Source organism: Abramis brama, assembly GCF_963993115.1.
Source record: "Abramis brama genome assembly, chromosome: 3".
Lineage (NCBI taxonomy): Eukaryota > Metazoa > Chordata > Actinopteri > Cypriniformes > Leuciscidae > Abramis > Abramis brama.
In genome coordinates, this window is record NC_139965.1 from 53,849,620 (window position 1) to 53,865,520 (window position 15,901).

General features: G+C 37.4%; 1 protein-coding gene across 2 annotated transcripts in view; it reads left to right on the forward strand.

Annotated features, from left to right (window-relative positions):
- Nucleotides 1–15,562, forward strand: part of dhx15 (DEAH (Asp-Glu-Ala-His) box helicase 15) — a 38,204-nt gene extending 22,642 nt beyond the window's left edge. For both annotated transcript variants that reach the window (XM_084109514.1, XM_084109513.1), the window contains exons 7-14: nt 4,946–5,032; nt 5,308–5,457; nt 5,775–5,883; nt 8,560–8,751; nt 11,024–11,146; nt 12,601–12,791; nt 14,727–14,896; nt 15,015–15,562. In XM_084109514.1, the coding sequence (XP_083965640.1) occupies nt 4,946–5,032; nt 5,308–5,457; nt 5,775–5,883; nt 8,560–8,751; nt 11,024–11,146; nt 12,601–12,791; nt 14,727–14,896; nt 15,015–15,132 (1,140 nt within the window). In that variant the 3' untranslated portion in view covers nt 15,133–15,562. The remainder of the gene's footprint in view (nt 1–4,945; nt 5,033–5,307; nt 5,458–5,774; nt 5,884–8,559; nt 8,752–11,023; nt 11,147–12,600; nt 12,792–14,726; nt 14,897–15,014) is intronic.
- The last annotated feature ends 339 nt before the right edge of the window (nt 15,563–15,901 follow it).

A 15,901-nucleotide genomic window follows, 5' to 3' on the forward strand; every position in this document is an offset into this window, starting at 1 on the left:
GCATTTATTTAATCAAAAATGCAGTAAAAACAGTAATATTGACAAATATTGACACTGTTTTCAACATTGATAATAATATATAAATATATGAAAATTCAGCTTAGTCACCACAGGATTTACATTTTGAAATATATTAAAATTGAAAATGGTTGTTTTAAATGAATACTTCACAATATTACTATTTTACTGTGATTTCAATCAAATAAGTGAACCATTGGTGTCCATAAGAGACTTAATTATTCCAATCTTATGACCAGTAGGGTATGTAGTGTATGTCTCTACCTTGAGGTATTTTACCAAAAATGAACATTGAATGAGAGGCTCATTCGAGAGAATTGAAATTGCACTTATTCATGTGAAATGTTGCTGGTATTAACCTTGTTCAGTCAGCCCGCCAACTTTTTTCCAGACCACTTGCTTATGGATCATTGCTTCCTAAAAGATGCAATTTCTCAACACCTCATGGTTCAATGAGTATGTCTAAGTACTTGTAATGCATTTAGTGTTTTTGCTGTGAAATTCATTCCAATGGTGCTCACCTTTCGATAATTTCCATGGCTACCACTCTGGAATATATTTCATCTCAAAGGTCTTTCCCAGGTGGCCCTATTTTCTGAAAGGATGCAGACTGGTTAGGAACCCTCATTTCTTTTCATCACATGTCTGGAGCGCTCCGGACCCCGCTGTCATTCAGTGGTCTGTTAGGAGCACGCTCTGTGGTCATTGGGTCGTGGCCCCCAGTCTCCAGACTCCAGATGGCCTTTTTTCAGCAAATTCTCCCGGCCTTTCTATGAATATATAGGTAGATGATTCTTTTCAGCAGCTGAATTACATCAGGTCAAAGGCTCCATGAATAGAGTAAAAAATAAATAAATAAATTCTGAAGCCAATCATTTTGTGGCTAGAGTGAAATCCACTTATAAAAGTAGGACTTAAGTGCCTGAAAGGCATTTTGAGGAGGCTGAATTACATGAAATATATAAGCTTTCTCTCTATTATTTGCTTTCTGTTAGTAATAGAGGCCAGAAATTATGAAACTCAATTTACATTTAGCAAATATACATAGCAAAACATGGCAAAACCTTTTTTTAGTGGAGCTTGCTAAAGGAAACACTTATAATACTATTGCTCCCACTTAAGGTTAGGATTTTAAATAAATCCCTAACCTAATGAATTAAACTTCAGTGCTTGTTTTTTGCTATAGGCATTATTTATAACTCAAACTATGTGCGTATCGCTGCAAGACATCTGAATTCTTTTTGATAAAAAGGTGCAAAAATCCCATTGATTTTAATCGAAAGAGGGAACCTGAGCCACATTTAGGAACCAGAATATCATAGAGACTCAGTTGGCAAGAAATGGAAATTCACCCTATTCATTTATTAATCTTATTATGAATGATGCATCCATGCATATTTCATTTTCTTAAATGTATTTTTTCAAGATTTATTTTTGATCTTGCAAATTTTAATAAAATGGTTATAACCTGATCTTCCGGTGACAAGACAGACACCACACTTCTCCAGTCATTTAATCCATGACTTGCATGCGAGCGACATTCAAAACTATTGTTCTCTATGAATGTACACCTTCTTTTGTCATTGACGACATCCTTCCACAGCTCTGGGGGCTGCTCAGATTCTGGGGGGCTCATCTCAGATCATCTCAGCGCATCAAAGACAGTCCACAGTCTCTAGCTCAAAGATGATTCAATATGTCACTATACCACACATGATGAAGGCCACCTGTACTGTAAAGGGACAGAGAGAGCGAAGAAGCGAGACGTGGCATTAATAATACAGTTTCTTAGATGTGTGCTTCTCCAGGGAGGGGAAGATGGCTACGTGCTGTGCACAGACATGTATCTTGCCGCCAAAAAGAGCAATAGTAATGTGTCTGGACGGGCTGCTCGGCGGAAAGCAGTCCGGCTCAGCCAGCACACTCCCAATTTGACTTGATTGCAGCAACTGTTGCCTTACTTCCCTGTTGGGTTGTATTAGTCTTCCAGCTTGCGACAGCTCACTGAAGTGTCTTTAAGGATTTAATTCCCACTGATTTTTTTTTTTGTGTGCTTTTTTTTTCACCCCCTCTCCAGTTACAACAGAACTTTTTTCTTTAATTAGATTTTTTTTGTTTTTTTTTGTTTGCCCAGATCAGTGCAGAAGAGTCTAATCACCAATGAAATGTACTAAAAAAAGCAACCCTGCTGGTGTAGAGAGTGGTTAGAGATTTGAATAAATACTTTACGCCAAGTATTCAACTTGGCTACATAATTTGTCCCACACACTTGCAATTAACATTAATAATTTCTCAACTTGTGTAACTTAAGTGAAGTGATATTTATGGCTGTCACTAATGATTATTTTGGTAATCGAGTAAGCGGATATTTTTTGTTGTAATAAAAAAAGACCCAAGCAAACAATAGCCTTTAAAAAGACTTAAATACATAAATAATAACGGGGCAATAATTTTTGATTCAAATAAAATATCAAAAGCAAGCAATCATGATTTTATAGAACAAGTGTTAAAATGCATCAGATCAAATCCTTGTTTAATATTGGCAATACGACATTTAAATAAAAAAAAAGTTGAATCTTTATTATTTGGCCTCTTGTTTACAATAGAAATGCTACAGCCACTGCAATATCTTGAACAAGAATATGTGGACATCAAAACATGTAAAATCAGAGTGAGGGTTTAAACTTTTATTTTGAGACTTGTTTGTGTGAACGGTGCCGATCTGAGGGGCACGTAACCTACAGGCTTGGAAATAATATTAAACTAATAATAATTAATATTCAAATGTTTATATTAAACCTGCAGGGCATATATTTAATTGAATTGCAGCCTTTGTGAATTTACAATAGCACTCTGCTATAGTATGTTTTTTAAATTGTTCATACAGTGTGCAGCCTTAGAAAATTATCTAACAGTTAATGGATTCTTGTCCGTGGAATTTCCACTTCCGGTATTTTGCTGGGTACTCAACAAAACGGGTAAATTGCTGTAGAGGATTTAAAAAAATTGAGTACTCTGAATTTATCGTTCGGTATCGGTATCGTTCCGATGTCAAAATATGGCCGATGTGAACGGGCCGATATTTGACGTGTGAAGTTGAAGATGAAGTTGACGATGCTGACTTGCGATCTTTGCAGTAGTGAACGCCTGAGAGAAATACACATTTCATACAGATGACATAAGCAGAGAGCAGTCTGTTTTCTTTCGTTTTGAATTGTTCTGTTTAAAAATAGACATTTCAAGCTTTCTATATATCTCTCAGGTCTGTGAGGCACGTAGGTTTCGTTTCATTTATGAGACGCGCTCCAGGTTCACGCGCCGTCGTCTCCGTGTCCTGATTAAATATTTTCTACTATATTTACTATATTTAAATCCAGGCAATTGGTTGATGAAACATTGATCAAAATTAAGATGCAATTAATGCAAAACGAAATTAAATTTAAATACAGGCTTTGTGCTTTCTGTTTGAGGTCTCTGTGAAAGTTTTAAAGCAGTCTTTTAGTGCCGCTTTCAGAGCGCTCACGTCCATAACGGAGAACTGTGCCATCCGTAACATTAACGCAGTCCAGTGCGACTTATGTTTTTTTTCCTCTTCATTTTTGACTGATCGTTTTTTGACTCGTAGATAGGCTATTTGAATATATTGCTTGATATTTGATACCCGTTCGAATTAGATTTTTCTCAAAAGTGACAGCACGTGTGATTTGTGGATTACTATAAGCGCGAGTGGAGAAACGGCCGTTTATTTATTCATTCTCAGTGTTGAGAAACGTAGCCTTCATGTGTTACGTTATTGTGTTAATAATAACTAAAGTAGCCTACCTAATTATGTTACATTTATTTTGTATGAAAACTAGCGCGTTCGTTACTTATGGATTAAAAAGTAGATCCTCTCTCACGGACGCACGCACACAGAGAGAGAAGATAATTGTAAAATGAAAAATTGACAGGCTAAGTTTAAATTTTGTTCTTGCTTGTTTTTTTCTGTCAAAATGTCAGAAAGCATTTTGTATTATCCATCCGTGTTTTTAAAATTCGTTAAATGACGGACGTTTTTGCCTACTGTTAACACAGCCCATATGTCGGATTCGTCTTATAGCCTACTTGTTATTATTTTTAGAATAAGTGATTCGTTATGCTATAATTGGACTCCTGTCTATTCATTGTCAACTGTTTTCTATAAATATGTTTGTATTGGCTAACATTTATTCAGTTAATGCGTGTCCTGTTTAAAATGTGCAATGTTCAAACGCAAAGACAGCACGTCACAAATAGAAGCCCTTTTCCCTGTGGTATTTTTTAGTATCATATTTGGATATTGGAATAATAAATTAAGTAGCCTATCCTATACACAATGTTCCTATGTTTTTTTTTATACTGTTTTTTTAGGGGTTTCTTAATTTTAGACAAGTTGACCAGCACACATTATATGCAATGCAATATAATGCATGTGTGTTTTGGAAAATAGATTTTTATTTGATTATCATAAAAATGTGTTTTCTATACAGAGATATATCGACATCGGTAAATACCGGTATCGGCCATAACAGCAATATTAATATCGGTTATCGGAATCGGCCACAATTTTCACATCGGTGCATCACTATCTAAAACCCATTTAGAACATCTTTGCATTTTTATTGAAACATACTTAAACCACTCAGAACACCAACCTATCTGCATAGCAACACCTTGTCAACCACCCAAGTTCCATTGTGGCAGTGAGTTTAGCTCAGGCAAGCACCTTTCTGCAGAAATGTCAAAATACTTGCTGCTTTTAAATGTTATGCATAGGCATCCGGGTCATTTTAGAGTGTCTTGTACAACTTGTTCAAAAAGTAGATGGACTTCGATTTTTGCTTTTATTTATTTATTGGTCAATAGCTGTTTGATCTCAGTCTTGACCGTAATGTTTCGCCTCTCATAGGTTGTGGTTTCTACAAACATCGCTGAGACGTCCCTGACCATCGATGGCGTGGTGTTTGTAATTGATCCTGGCTTTGCCAAGCAAAAGGTTAGTCTTCTCTTCTCTTCCTCACTTGTCTAATCTCACCCCATCATCTGTTTCTCTTGCTTCTGAAATCCCCAGATAAACCCAGTGGCGGTGCTCTGACAGCGACTTGAGATGGAAAAGCTAGTTATTTATTCTGCTGACATTTCCCTAGCCCAGCTGCTGCTGTCATACATGTAGTCCAGTCAGAGATGAAGGATGGCTTCGCTTTGGCATATTGCTGTGGTGCAATGGTGTGCATTTATTATTCACACAGCTCTTTCCTTCTCGTCGCACAGGTGTATAACCCTCGCATTCGAGTCGAGTCGCTGCTCGTGACGGCTATTAGTAAGGCTTCAGCCCAGCAGAGAGCCGGCCGTGCTGGACGTACGCGCCCGGGAAAGTGCTTCCGGCTCTACACCGAGAAGGCCTACAAGACTGAGATGCAGGTTTGTGTAACGGATCATTACTGCTGTAGGCATCTGGGAAGCGATTTGATTATATGCCAGCGATGTTGGTTGGGTCATTTGTTGATCAAACAACAGATGGACTCAGTGGTCAAACCAGACACTGGTTCCTTCACAAGTCTTTAGTACTTCTGGTCACTTCTAGCCTTTTTTTTTGTACACGCGTACAAATGGAAAATGTCCATATCAACTAAATGAGTTTGAATATTTCCTCATGAGCTGCAACTTGAGAGTATTAATAGAAAACATCAGCTAATTTGTTTTCCTTTTTCTCTGTTTTTCCTCATTTCTTTTGTCAGGATAACACATACCCTGAGATTCTCAGGTCGAATTTGGGCTCTGTGGTGCTACAGCTCAAGAAGCTTGGTATCGATGACCTAGTGCACTTTGACTTCATGGACCCACCAGGTATAGAATAAAGTTTTGAGTTTGTTCCTCAGTGTCTGATACTGTAATATGGTTCTGTGTTATGGGGCAGCACACTTCCTCATATAAACGGACTGATATTTCTGAGTCTTTGCTTTGATCGTGTAATTGCTTTTATGCTATATGAAGACTGATGTGGAAATTCATTAAAACTGCATGATGACCAGACTTGTAGTCGCTGAATAGTAACGACTGGAACATTTCCTTGTGATTGGCTCATCATCTTTTCTGAACGGTTCATGACCTTAAAGATCTCTAAAGTCACCCTTAAAATGCTGTCTTATTAAAGCTTTCTTCTACTTGAAATACTGATACATTTGACTACTTAAAACCACGTAACTAAATGTATGGATTTGTAATATAAAAGACAATATTCAGTATCGTTTAGGGCTGCCTACAAATAAGATTTTTCTTGTCGACTAGTAGTAATTCATGAGTATAATTAATAATTCACTAGTAGTAAATCTATGTAATTTGTTTACCTGTATTCAGTAAGCATGGGATTAGATTCACTCAATCTGGCACACAAGAGGCCAAATGAAAACAGCAGGAATTTGTAGCACTGGATGAGGCTGATGGAAGCCTGGTGACATTTGCCAAATACTCACTTAAACTTTCCTTACTTTAATGTACCTTTTAGCTTTCCTTCTCATTGATTTGCCTTCAGTTAATACATCGGCACGTTCCCCTGTTATAGTTCATTTCTGATGTGGTGTCCGCAGTGTAAATTACTTTTCCAGGCGGGCTCACTGCATGGCATCTATACTTAATTATTTCCCAAAACGGATTACTTGCATTACTAGCATTGCACAAGTAAATGCTACATCCTTTAAAAAAAAAAATATTTCTGATATACGAGATCAATACTTATTTATAATAACAAACTGACTGTTGCACTTTAAATGAAGTTTTCCTGACTCATTGATAAAGACAGCCGCAGTCTTTCATCCTATTCAGCAAACTTCTCCAAACCTTAGGCAATGCTAATTTTCAGTTAACATGCAACTGGTCATTAGAGCCAAACTCTCTAGAGCCAAAGGTCAGTAATTGAATTTGTTGGTGTGTGACCAGTGTTGATGCATTAAGTAGAGCTTCCTCCCTATAATTGAATTAGTGGCGCTGCTGTTTGGAACTGCTTGCATGTCAGATGAAAAATTAGCCCCCTTTGTCTTGAATTAAAAGTTAGTTGTTGTCCAGGGGACCACAGCCACAATGTTTTTACTGCAAACCGATGGCTTTCATTTGCCTCTTATGTTGCTTTTTTATATACCTCCAATGTAGCTAATGCAAGTATCCCATATTACTTTTGCTCATGCTTTGGTTTAGAATGAGTGTTATGCATCAACTATGATAATATTGTAATTGTTGTTTTAACAACGTTCCTAGTTTTCATAATTTCAAAAATGACAGATGGTCCTACCTAGGGGTGAGTGATATAGCCTCAATTATATCATGAAATTTCAAGAATATTTGTGATAATGATATTTATGATGATATAGGAAAAAAAATAGATTTTTTTAATTGCATTGATCTCACATAAATGTTTGCGTTTTTACAATGGGGTAAGTTTGTTAAGACTTTAGACAACACAAGGAAGCTTGATTTCAATCTTTGAATTAAATTGAAAAAAGTAGCAAAAATGCATACAAATAATAGATACAAATAAAGAGAAGTTTTTGGTTAGGTCTAACACTAGTATTCAGAAATACTACAGAAACTGAATGTAATCAAATGATAGTCTTTTAGTCCTGAGTCCTGACTAAATTAAATACATAGGCTATTAATTCTGATTCCTTACAATTAAAGCTATCTTTTGTTGTTTTGATGACAGCATTAATGACAGACACATATGGCTGCTGTCACTTTTAGAGCTAGTGCACGGATCCATTACTGTTCTCATTATACTGTCTGTCACACGCGTTTTATGATTATTTAAGACATAACCGACTGTGTTTACGAGTATACTAACCAAGACCGGAATTTCGAAATAATTTTGCGTGTTTTTTTTCTTGTTCAAGCAATATAATCCTTGAAAAATAACTTTTGTTACTCGCAAGCTGTTTGTGAGGCGAAAATTATAGACTTTAGTTACGATGCACTGCTGGCCCGATTGTGCAAGTCACAGTTCCGTCATGTCCCGACTACTAAACGCGAGAGTGTAGTATCGACACTTGCAGCGCTTGGAGGGAGAGAGATGGAGAGATAGAGAGAGAGAGAGAGCACCGCTGAACACTCACAGGGTTTGTGAATTTGTGTCTCGGAGAAAGTTTTAAAATGATTGATTTGATTTGTATAATCTGTGTGGATTCATTTAGGCTACTCATACAATCTACATGCTAAAGTGCTAATATGTCATTGATATTGATATCGTCATCAATTGATGACCTGTATCATTGATATCGCGATATGACACTTTTTGAGATCATGTAAAAATTTATACTGGTGTTATCGTGGACGGTGGCACACTCCTAAGGGCCAATTGACAAAATATTGTCCAATTATTGTTCAACAAAAATATAATTTTTGTCATTCTTACACACTTACTCATAACACCTCCAACAACCTGGCAACTACCCATGGCATTTTCCAGTGGCATAGTTTAATTTACAAACATTTCACAGTTTATTATTGTATTGTAATATAATATTTTTCTGGCAGCTCCTGAGACCCTGATGCGAGCCCTGGAGCTGTTGAACTATCTTGCCGCACTGAATGACGACGGTGACCTGACGGAGCTGGGCTCCATGATGGCTGAGTTCCCTCTCGACCCTCAGCTGGCCAAGATGGTCATCGCCAGCTGCGAGTTCAACTGCTCCAATGAGATCCTGTCCATCACCGCAATGTTATCAGGTAGTATGTGCTCATGTACACACATGACCCCTGCATATGAATTATTAGACAAAGAATGGCTATGAAATCTAACAGACTATGAAATATTAATGCTTTGTAGCAGAAGTGTGTCTGAATATGCTCAGGACAAAATAACAAAAAGATGTTAGTCTCCTGTTTTATTGTCTACATATCCACAATTTGAAGTTGCCAGCCAAGTTAATCATAATGGTTGCATAAACAGTCTGCTTATGCTTTTAGCTGCTTGGCTGAAGTCATTATATAGAACGACTCTCAAAGGAAGGACTCGCAAACAGTCAAGTCTCTTAATGTGTCGCACTGTAAGACTTCCAAATCAGAATGGTGCTTGAGCTATTAAATGTCTGTGATGCAGAGGGGTGGGGGAGAGTAGGACATAAAGATGTAAAGTAAAGTACAACCGCTTAAGACCGGGGTGTCCAAACTAGTGTTGTGATATTTCGATACCTGTCGATACTGAAATATCTGAAACGGTTCCAATACTCTTTTTCTGCAGTATTGATACACCAATCCCAGCTGCACGTTCTCGCTCTCTTCCCTTCCACAGTGAATTGACGCACACAACCCTCCTCTCACTCACTCGTCTCGTTCGCCCCTGTTGAATAGTGCTTGTATTGCGCATAATTTTAGTAATTCCCACATGGATTCATGCTCACATCAAAAGCGCGCACACCACCGAGTACCAAAGTGACTTATTTTCCGTGGCTTGTTGCACTTAAACGGTCAAATACATTTAAAAAAATTGTCAAAATGCCCATTTTGCCGAGTATTCAGGTGAATATAGTCAGTCTTCCCCAATGGTATTGAAAATGGCATCAAATATTTCTATTTTTCAAGGTATCGTAAGTTGGAAATTTCAGTATCGTGACAACACTAGTCCAAACTTTGTTTAAAGGAGGCCAGATTCGATGTTGTGGATTGAAAACACCTTCTAAATGGATTGTTGTGGCACAATCTTTCTCCTATTTTTCGCATCAGTGTTGGAGAATGTCAGCATTATTTCATCTGGCTTTAAACTAGTTTAAATCACCAAGACATTTGTGCTTTTATCAGAGAACTCTGCACCGAACTGGAACGCTTCTCACTGGATCTCACTGCGCTGTTTATCGGTAGCGTGATCCAGAGCGGTGTTGTGCCCAGCGAGTAAACTCATTTGATCAAACTTAATAAATGGTCTATGTGGTGCGGTTCAAACAAGTAGTGCTGATCCACTTTTGGCGCGTTTAAGGTTCCTCACACAACGGAAATGGCAGCACTTAATTAGTTATCAAATTGTATTCACTCACGGTTTACCGCTACACCTGGCCAAAAATGTAGTGCTGTCACCTTGCGTTGACATTGTGAAACTGCATGATTTGTAAATTATGCGCAGCGGGACATGTAATATATTTGAATAGACAAACTTTGGACACCCCTGGCTTAAGAGCTATCACTTACTAGCGCTTTAGAGGTTCAAGCTTTGTTTGACAGATCTGAACTGACCCGAGTAACCCTTCAAACAATTCTGGGTTCCAAATCAGGTCCTATATAACCTAAAAAAAACCTAAAAAAACATGAACCTCACAGTTTCCTATTTAAAATATATAAATATATGTATTTTAATATTTAAAAATATTTAAAATAATTTACTTTTTCTTTAGGACTAAATTTAAGATTTATGTATTTGAATTGCATATCAAATTTTACCAAGTTTTAACAAATTTAATAAACAATTTTTTTTATTTAATCTTAATTAAAAACTTAACGTGACGCATATTCGTCAATCATAAATGAAACGGGAAAGCTTTCTGCACTCAAAAAATCATGACATTGTTTAACTATACTGTGAAATTTTTCTATTCATATTTTAATAATGAACTCATTACAAAATGTTTAATCGTTCAAAACTGCAATCCAAACAAATGTAAATGCAATTCAAATAAATAAATTTAGGCCTATTTATTTTTGTGTAAATGGCAGCATGTATTTTAAATGAACGTCAGTCAGGTTTGACTCTGTCGAGTGACCTCGTCCCCCCAGAAAAATGATCAGGCCACAGGTTTAGCTTAATTTCCACTGCAATAATTTCTCTCTTCCAAAAAGGCGAAACGAAAAGCCGAAAGCAGAAGCTCTCCCCCCACCCCGTCCTACCATTTGGTGTAGTCTACCCTGTGCCGTGCTCTAGCCTCAGAACTAGGCCTTTTGTCCTGTCTGGGTGAACGCTTGACTCATCCCTATGGGCGGCTATGTTGGGGCCCATACCAACCTTGTTTAGTCCCACAGTGCTTTGTGCGTCCCACCGAAGCCAAGAAGGCAGCTGACGAGTCCAAAATGAGGTTTGCCCACATCGACGGGGACCACCTGACCTTGCTCAACGTCTACCACGCCTTTAAACAGAGTACGTATACACACACACATACACTTGCATCTTATACTCATGTGAAATGATTCCCTCCCCCCATTTTTAATTAGCCTAATTGCCTAAATCTATTACAACTAATTTCAGGTTGTTTTTGTAGGTGGCTGAAAATCGTAATTTGTTTCATCAAAATCAGTGCCTTCGAGGCACCATGGTACTAAAACCGTTCTGAAAGGCACAGCGAATTATGTGCAGTTCATTTCTCACTTTAGCTTCCATATTTTCTCAAACTCTCATGGGGTTTCTTGCATCTCACTCGTCTCACTGGTAGCCAGTGCTTATTTGAAACATTCTAAAAATCATGAGTATGTTTGTGTTCATGTGATGCTGCTGACAAGTTTCATGTTACAGCATTTTAATTTGTCAGTACAAAAAAGTCCAGTGAATTTGGTTGTGTAAGTTGTATAAACCCTTTAAATTAGAACCAATCGCATAAATTTGTCTACAGTTAACACTCAGTGACCAAACCTTTGATATTCATGATGCATCTTTTTTTCACCCCTTAAGGAAGCCATTGGTTATTTAAACCATTTTTTTTAGGCAGAATTTGCATTGGGGTATAGCAGCGCTGGCCATTTAGGGTTTTCACCACTGTTTTTCAATACACAAAGTTTAAGTGAAAAATTTTGTTCACAACACAATTCAGCACACAGATGTAATTGAAAAGTAATATATTTCAAACAGTAAGTGTACTGTCATAAAATCTCAGTATTTCAGCATAAAAAAAAATCAGTATTTGACATTTTAATGTATTTATATAGAAGTAAAATAAGAAAAATATTAGATGTTAAATACTTTGTAAATAGAAAAATTCAGTTAATTTCCTCACAAAAACCGTGGTTGTGGTCAATTCTAGAGTGTCAGCTTCTTGTACGTGTTACCCACTTTTAATGACAATTAGGTATTTAATTGCTTCATACAAATGTTGCAGTTCTGCTACTCTGGGTCTCTGAGGGTTGCGTTTCTTCCAACTAAACAATATGAGCCAATAGCTGGTATGATCACAATATTTCTTGGATTCCTAGTAACACTCTACATGTATATATTGTTCTGTCATCGTTAGACGATGATTTTAAAAGGTGACGTGTAAATATTTCTGAAGTCAAGCAAGCCATTTATTGCTTGATTCCCACGAAAGCAAGAAGCATGTGGTTCTGAGACAGTTTGTTTGAACATCCTGACAACATTGGCACAACCAATGGCTTGAGTTTGGGGTGGTACTTTGTTTGGCCTGTCAGTAACTGATATGGAAAAGTGTTTGGAAAAATTAGTTTGAAAAGAGAAAAATTAGTTTTTTTTTAGCAAATCCACTTTGTGACGCAATAATTAGCGATTTAGAAGTTCATAGATGATTTTGCAGTGCTGGTCTGAGTTCAGGTCTGCTTGTATGTTGCCCTTAACCTGGTTTTAATGTGTAACCATTCTATTCCAAGACCACGAGTCAGTGCAGTGGTGCTACGATAACTTCGTTAACTACCGCTCACTGATGTCGGCTGATAACGTGCGGCAGCAGCTCTCACGCATCATGGACCGCTTCAACCTGCCACGACGCAGCACAGAGTTCACCAGCCGAGACTACTACATCAACATTCGCCGAGCTCTAGTCACCGGGTTCTTCATGCAGGTGTGTGTCTGTCTATAAATGTGCCAAAAATGTTCACTTACATTTGTTGAACCTGTTAACTGTCAGTGTCCTGATAGCGGGATGGTTGGTACGCTTTTTTTTTTTGTTTTTTTCTCCTTCACACATTTTAGTAATCATCATAAAGTAGATATCAATTGATAGATTAAACACTCAAAAATAATTACTGAAAACTATTTGAAATTGCGTAATGGAAACAGTACATTAAAACCTTTTTAATGGGCTAAATTTTTGTGATACCAAAAACAATTTGGATCACAACTAGGTTTGACATATGGCTGTTTTTTTATTTTATTTTTTTATTCCAAATTATTCCAAATGGTTTTGTAAACCTTTTTTTTGGAAGTGCTTGCACTTCTGCAATAATCTGCTAAAGGTCTTTAAAAAGAGACTAATATTAGGTCAATATTCAAACGTTTTCATGAATTACAACCATTTAAGTTTTTGAATGAATGGTTTTCATGAATTACAACCATTTAAGTTCAGATCTATGCTCATAAAGGGGGAGGGTGACAGTTTACAGGTTATTAAACAATGTGAAAAACCCAACCTAATAAGCTGCTTCAGTCCTGCTAAGGTTTTGAGTGCAGAGTGTTTTGAATTGCAGTTGCTGATATTGTGCAAAGACATATATTTTTGGCAAATTGTAATGTCCATTGCTATTTTCCTCTTTTTATCCTGGGCAATGTCTTCAGCCTAGAGCAGGCATCCTCAAATAGCAGATCGCACGATCCAGCTGGACCGCCAGACAAAATGACAACTGTAGCACCATTTTACCGTTACTACATTTTAAAGCGAGCAGCACGTCAAAACAACGGAGCTGTTCACTCCACAAGCGCTCAGGGCTGTTTATGGTTATGGTCATTCTAATGTTTTTATCTAGTGCCAAATGCGCTTCATTCAAGCCCTTTCGGCTCCATGTGCTCTCCTGCTAAAGACGTAAAATGCTACGGTTATTTTAACAACAGAAGCAGAAACATGGCGAGCGGCAAAAATGAAAAAAATCGCTGAAACGCTTCAGAAAACGAGAATGCAGCAAATAGTCATACATTCAGTAACTCCGACCATTCAAACCAGGTTTGTGAAACTGTTTTTTCTACATTTAGAATTTAGGCCTATTAAACAGCATGTTAAGAGCATTTTATAATAAACATTGGTATATGAGAAAATTATTTGTAGTTGGTAAAGACTGGACCAGTTACAACAGATCACCCTCAGTGTCAAAATGACAGACGGCCAAATCAACAATTCTGTAGAGTTGAACATAGTCACAGCTGAAGGGGTGTGCCCTCACAGCTAAAACCCTAGCCATGATCATTTATTATAGAACATCCTTGGATGGTCTTCCAACTTAAGGATTTAGTTAAGTCTTTGTCCACTTTAGTTTTTTTTTAATCCTAAACTAAAGTACAGCTAGTTTTAAAGTAGAGCTTGATTTCTCCTCTTATTCTCTGTCTGAATTAAAAGATACCGTGTCTGTTGGGAATGCAGAATCACTGAGGCTTGCTAATGTAATGCAAGGCTTTTTATCAAAGTGTGACCATTTAATGCATACAAGAAATCAAGGCAATTTTCGTCCCACGTAGCGCAAATAAATGACGTTTTTATCGAGTCGCTCTCCGGGAAGAGGGTACCTGAAACAAGTGACCTGACTAGTTGAATTACTCCATTAATATTGAAATATTTGTCAACATTAACCTTTACTGGTGAGACAAATTTGCACCTTGGTGTACGAATTACCGGGAGTTGCATTCTCGACGTCTCTGTTTGAGTCGGCCGTTTATTGAGACTGATTGCCCGGGTTAATCTCGACATCCTCACACTGCCTGTGTAGGTGCCTGAAGAAACGTCAGCGTGTGCGCATTTGGTTTGCTTGTGGTTGATTTATTTGTTAATTTGCGTGTCTGGTTTTATCAGGTTGCTCACCTGGAGCGCACCGGCCACTATCTCACTGTGAAGGACAACCAGGTGGTCCAGTTGCACCCTTCCACCGTACTGGACCACAAGCCCGAGTGGGTTCTCTACAATGAGTTTGTGCTGACCACCAAGAACTACATCCGCACCTGCACTGATATAAAACCCGAATGGTAAGCTAAAACATGCAAATGCAGAATTTGTTTGTGCATTGTTGGCAAAGAGTAAATGTTTTTGCAACAAAGAAGGGAGAAAGTTAGTAAACATTCTGTGTACCGTCTCTTCCTGTAGGCTGGTGAAAATCGCTCCACAATACTACGAAATGGGCAACTTCCCTCAGTGCGAGGCTAAGAGGCAACTGGAGCGCATTGTTGCTAAACTTCAAACCAAGGAGTACTCTCAATACTGATCCTAACCGAACGGTATAAGGACTATACATTTTGAATTCAGTATGCTCTGTGCAATGCTTCTGAGGTTGTACATCATCACACATTGTCATTCAACATTAGATTTCTGTCTGTGTTTTGTTTTTTGTTTTGATTTGTCGTCAAGATATAATTATTTTTTTATAACTCTTTGCTCCGAGCTCCGCCGTGCATTTTGGCACTTGATAAAAACAGTTAAATTGGTCGATTTAGGCACTAATGATTGATTGGGAGCAAATGCTTAACAGGGATACCACCATCAACTTTTTTTGCATGAGCATTCATGTGGATGTTGACATTCCTTATTGACATTGAGAACTTCCTGCTATGTTATTGAGTAGAAAAGTCCCTGTTTATTCTGTAAAGGAGCTTTTACTTCAATAATAAAAAAACCTTGATATCAGTCATGCTCAATCAAGTTCGTGAGTACTATTATTTTTGTTGAATAAAAATAAAAGAATACTGCATTAGCTAATGAGGAGGACCTAAATTGCACAAATGCATTCACAGCTTTGCAGTTGCAATCAAAATAAAGAAGTATTGACCATAATGTTTATTAATGGTTTGATAGATATTTATTGAATGAGTTCTGTTCAGCTAATATTTCTATACATTTTTTCAATAAATTAATGTACATCAGTGGTTATCTTTGTTAGGGTTAAGATTAGGGCAGTCATGTTAATGTGCTCATTTATGAGGTTAATTGCATGTTTTACAGCATTAATTTTTTTAAAATCATATTCAGCCAATTTG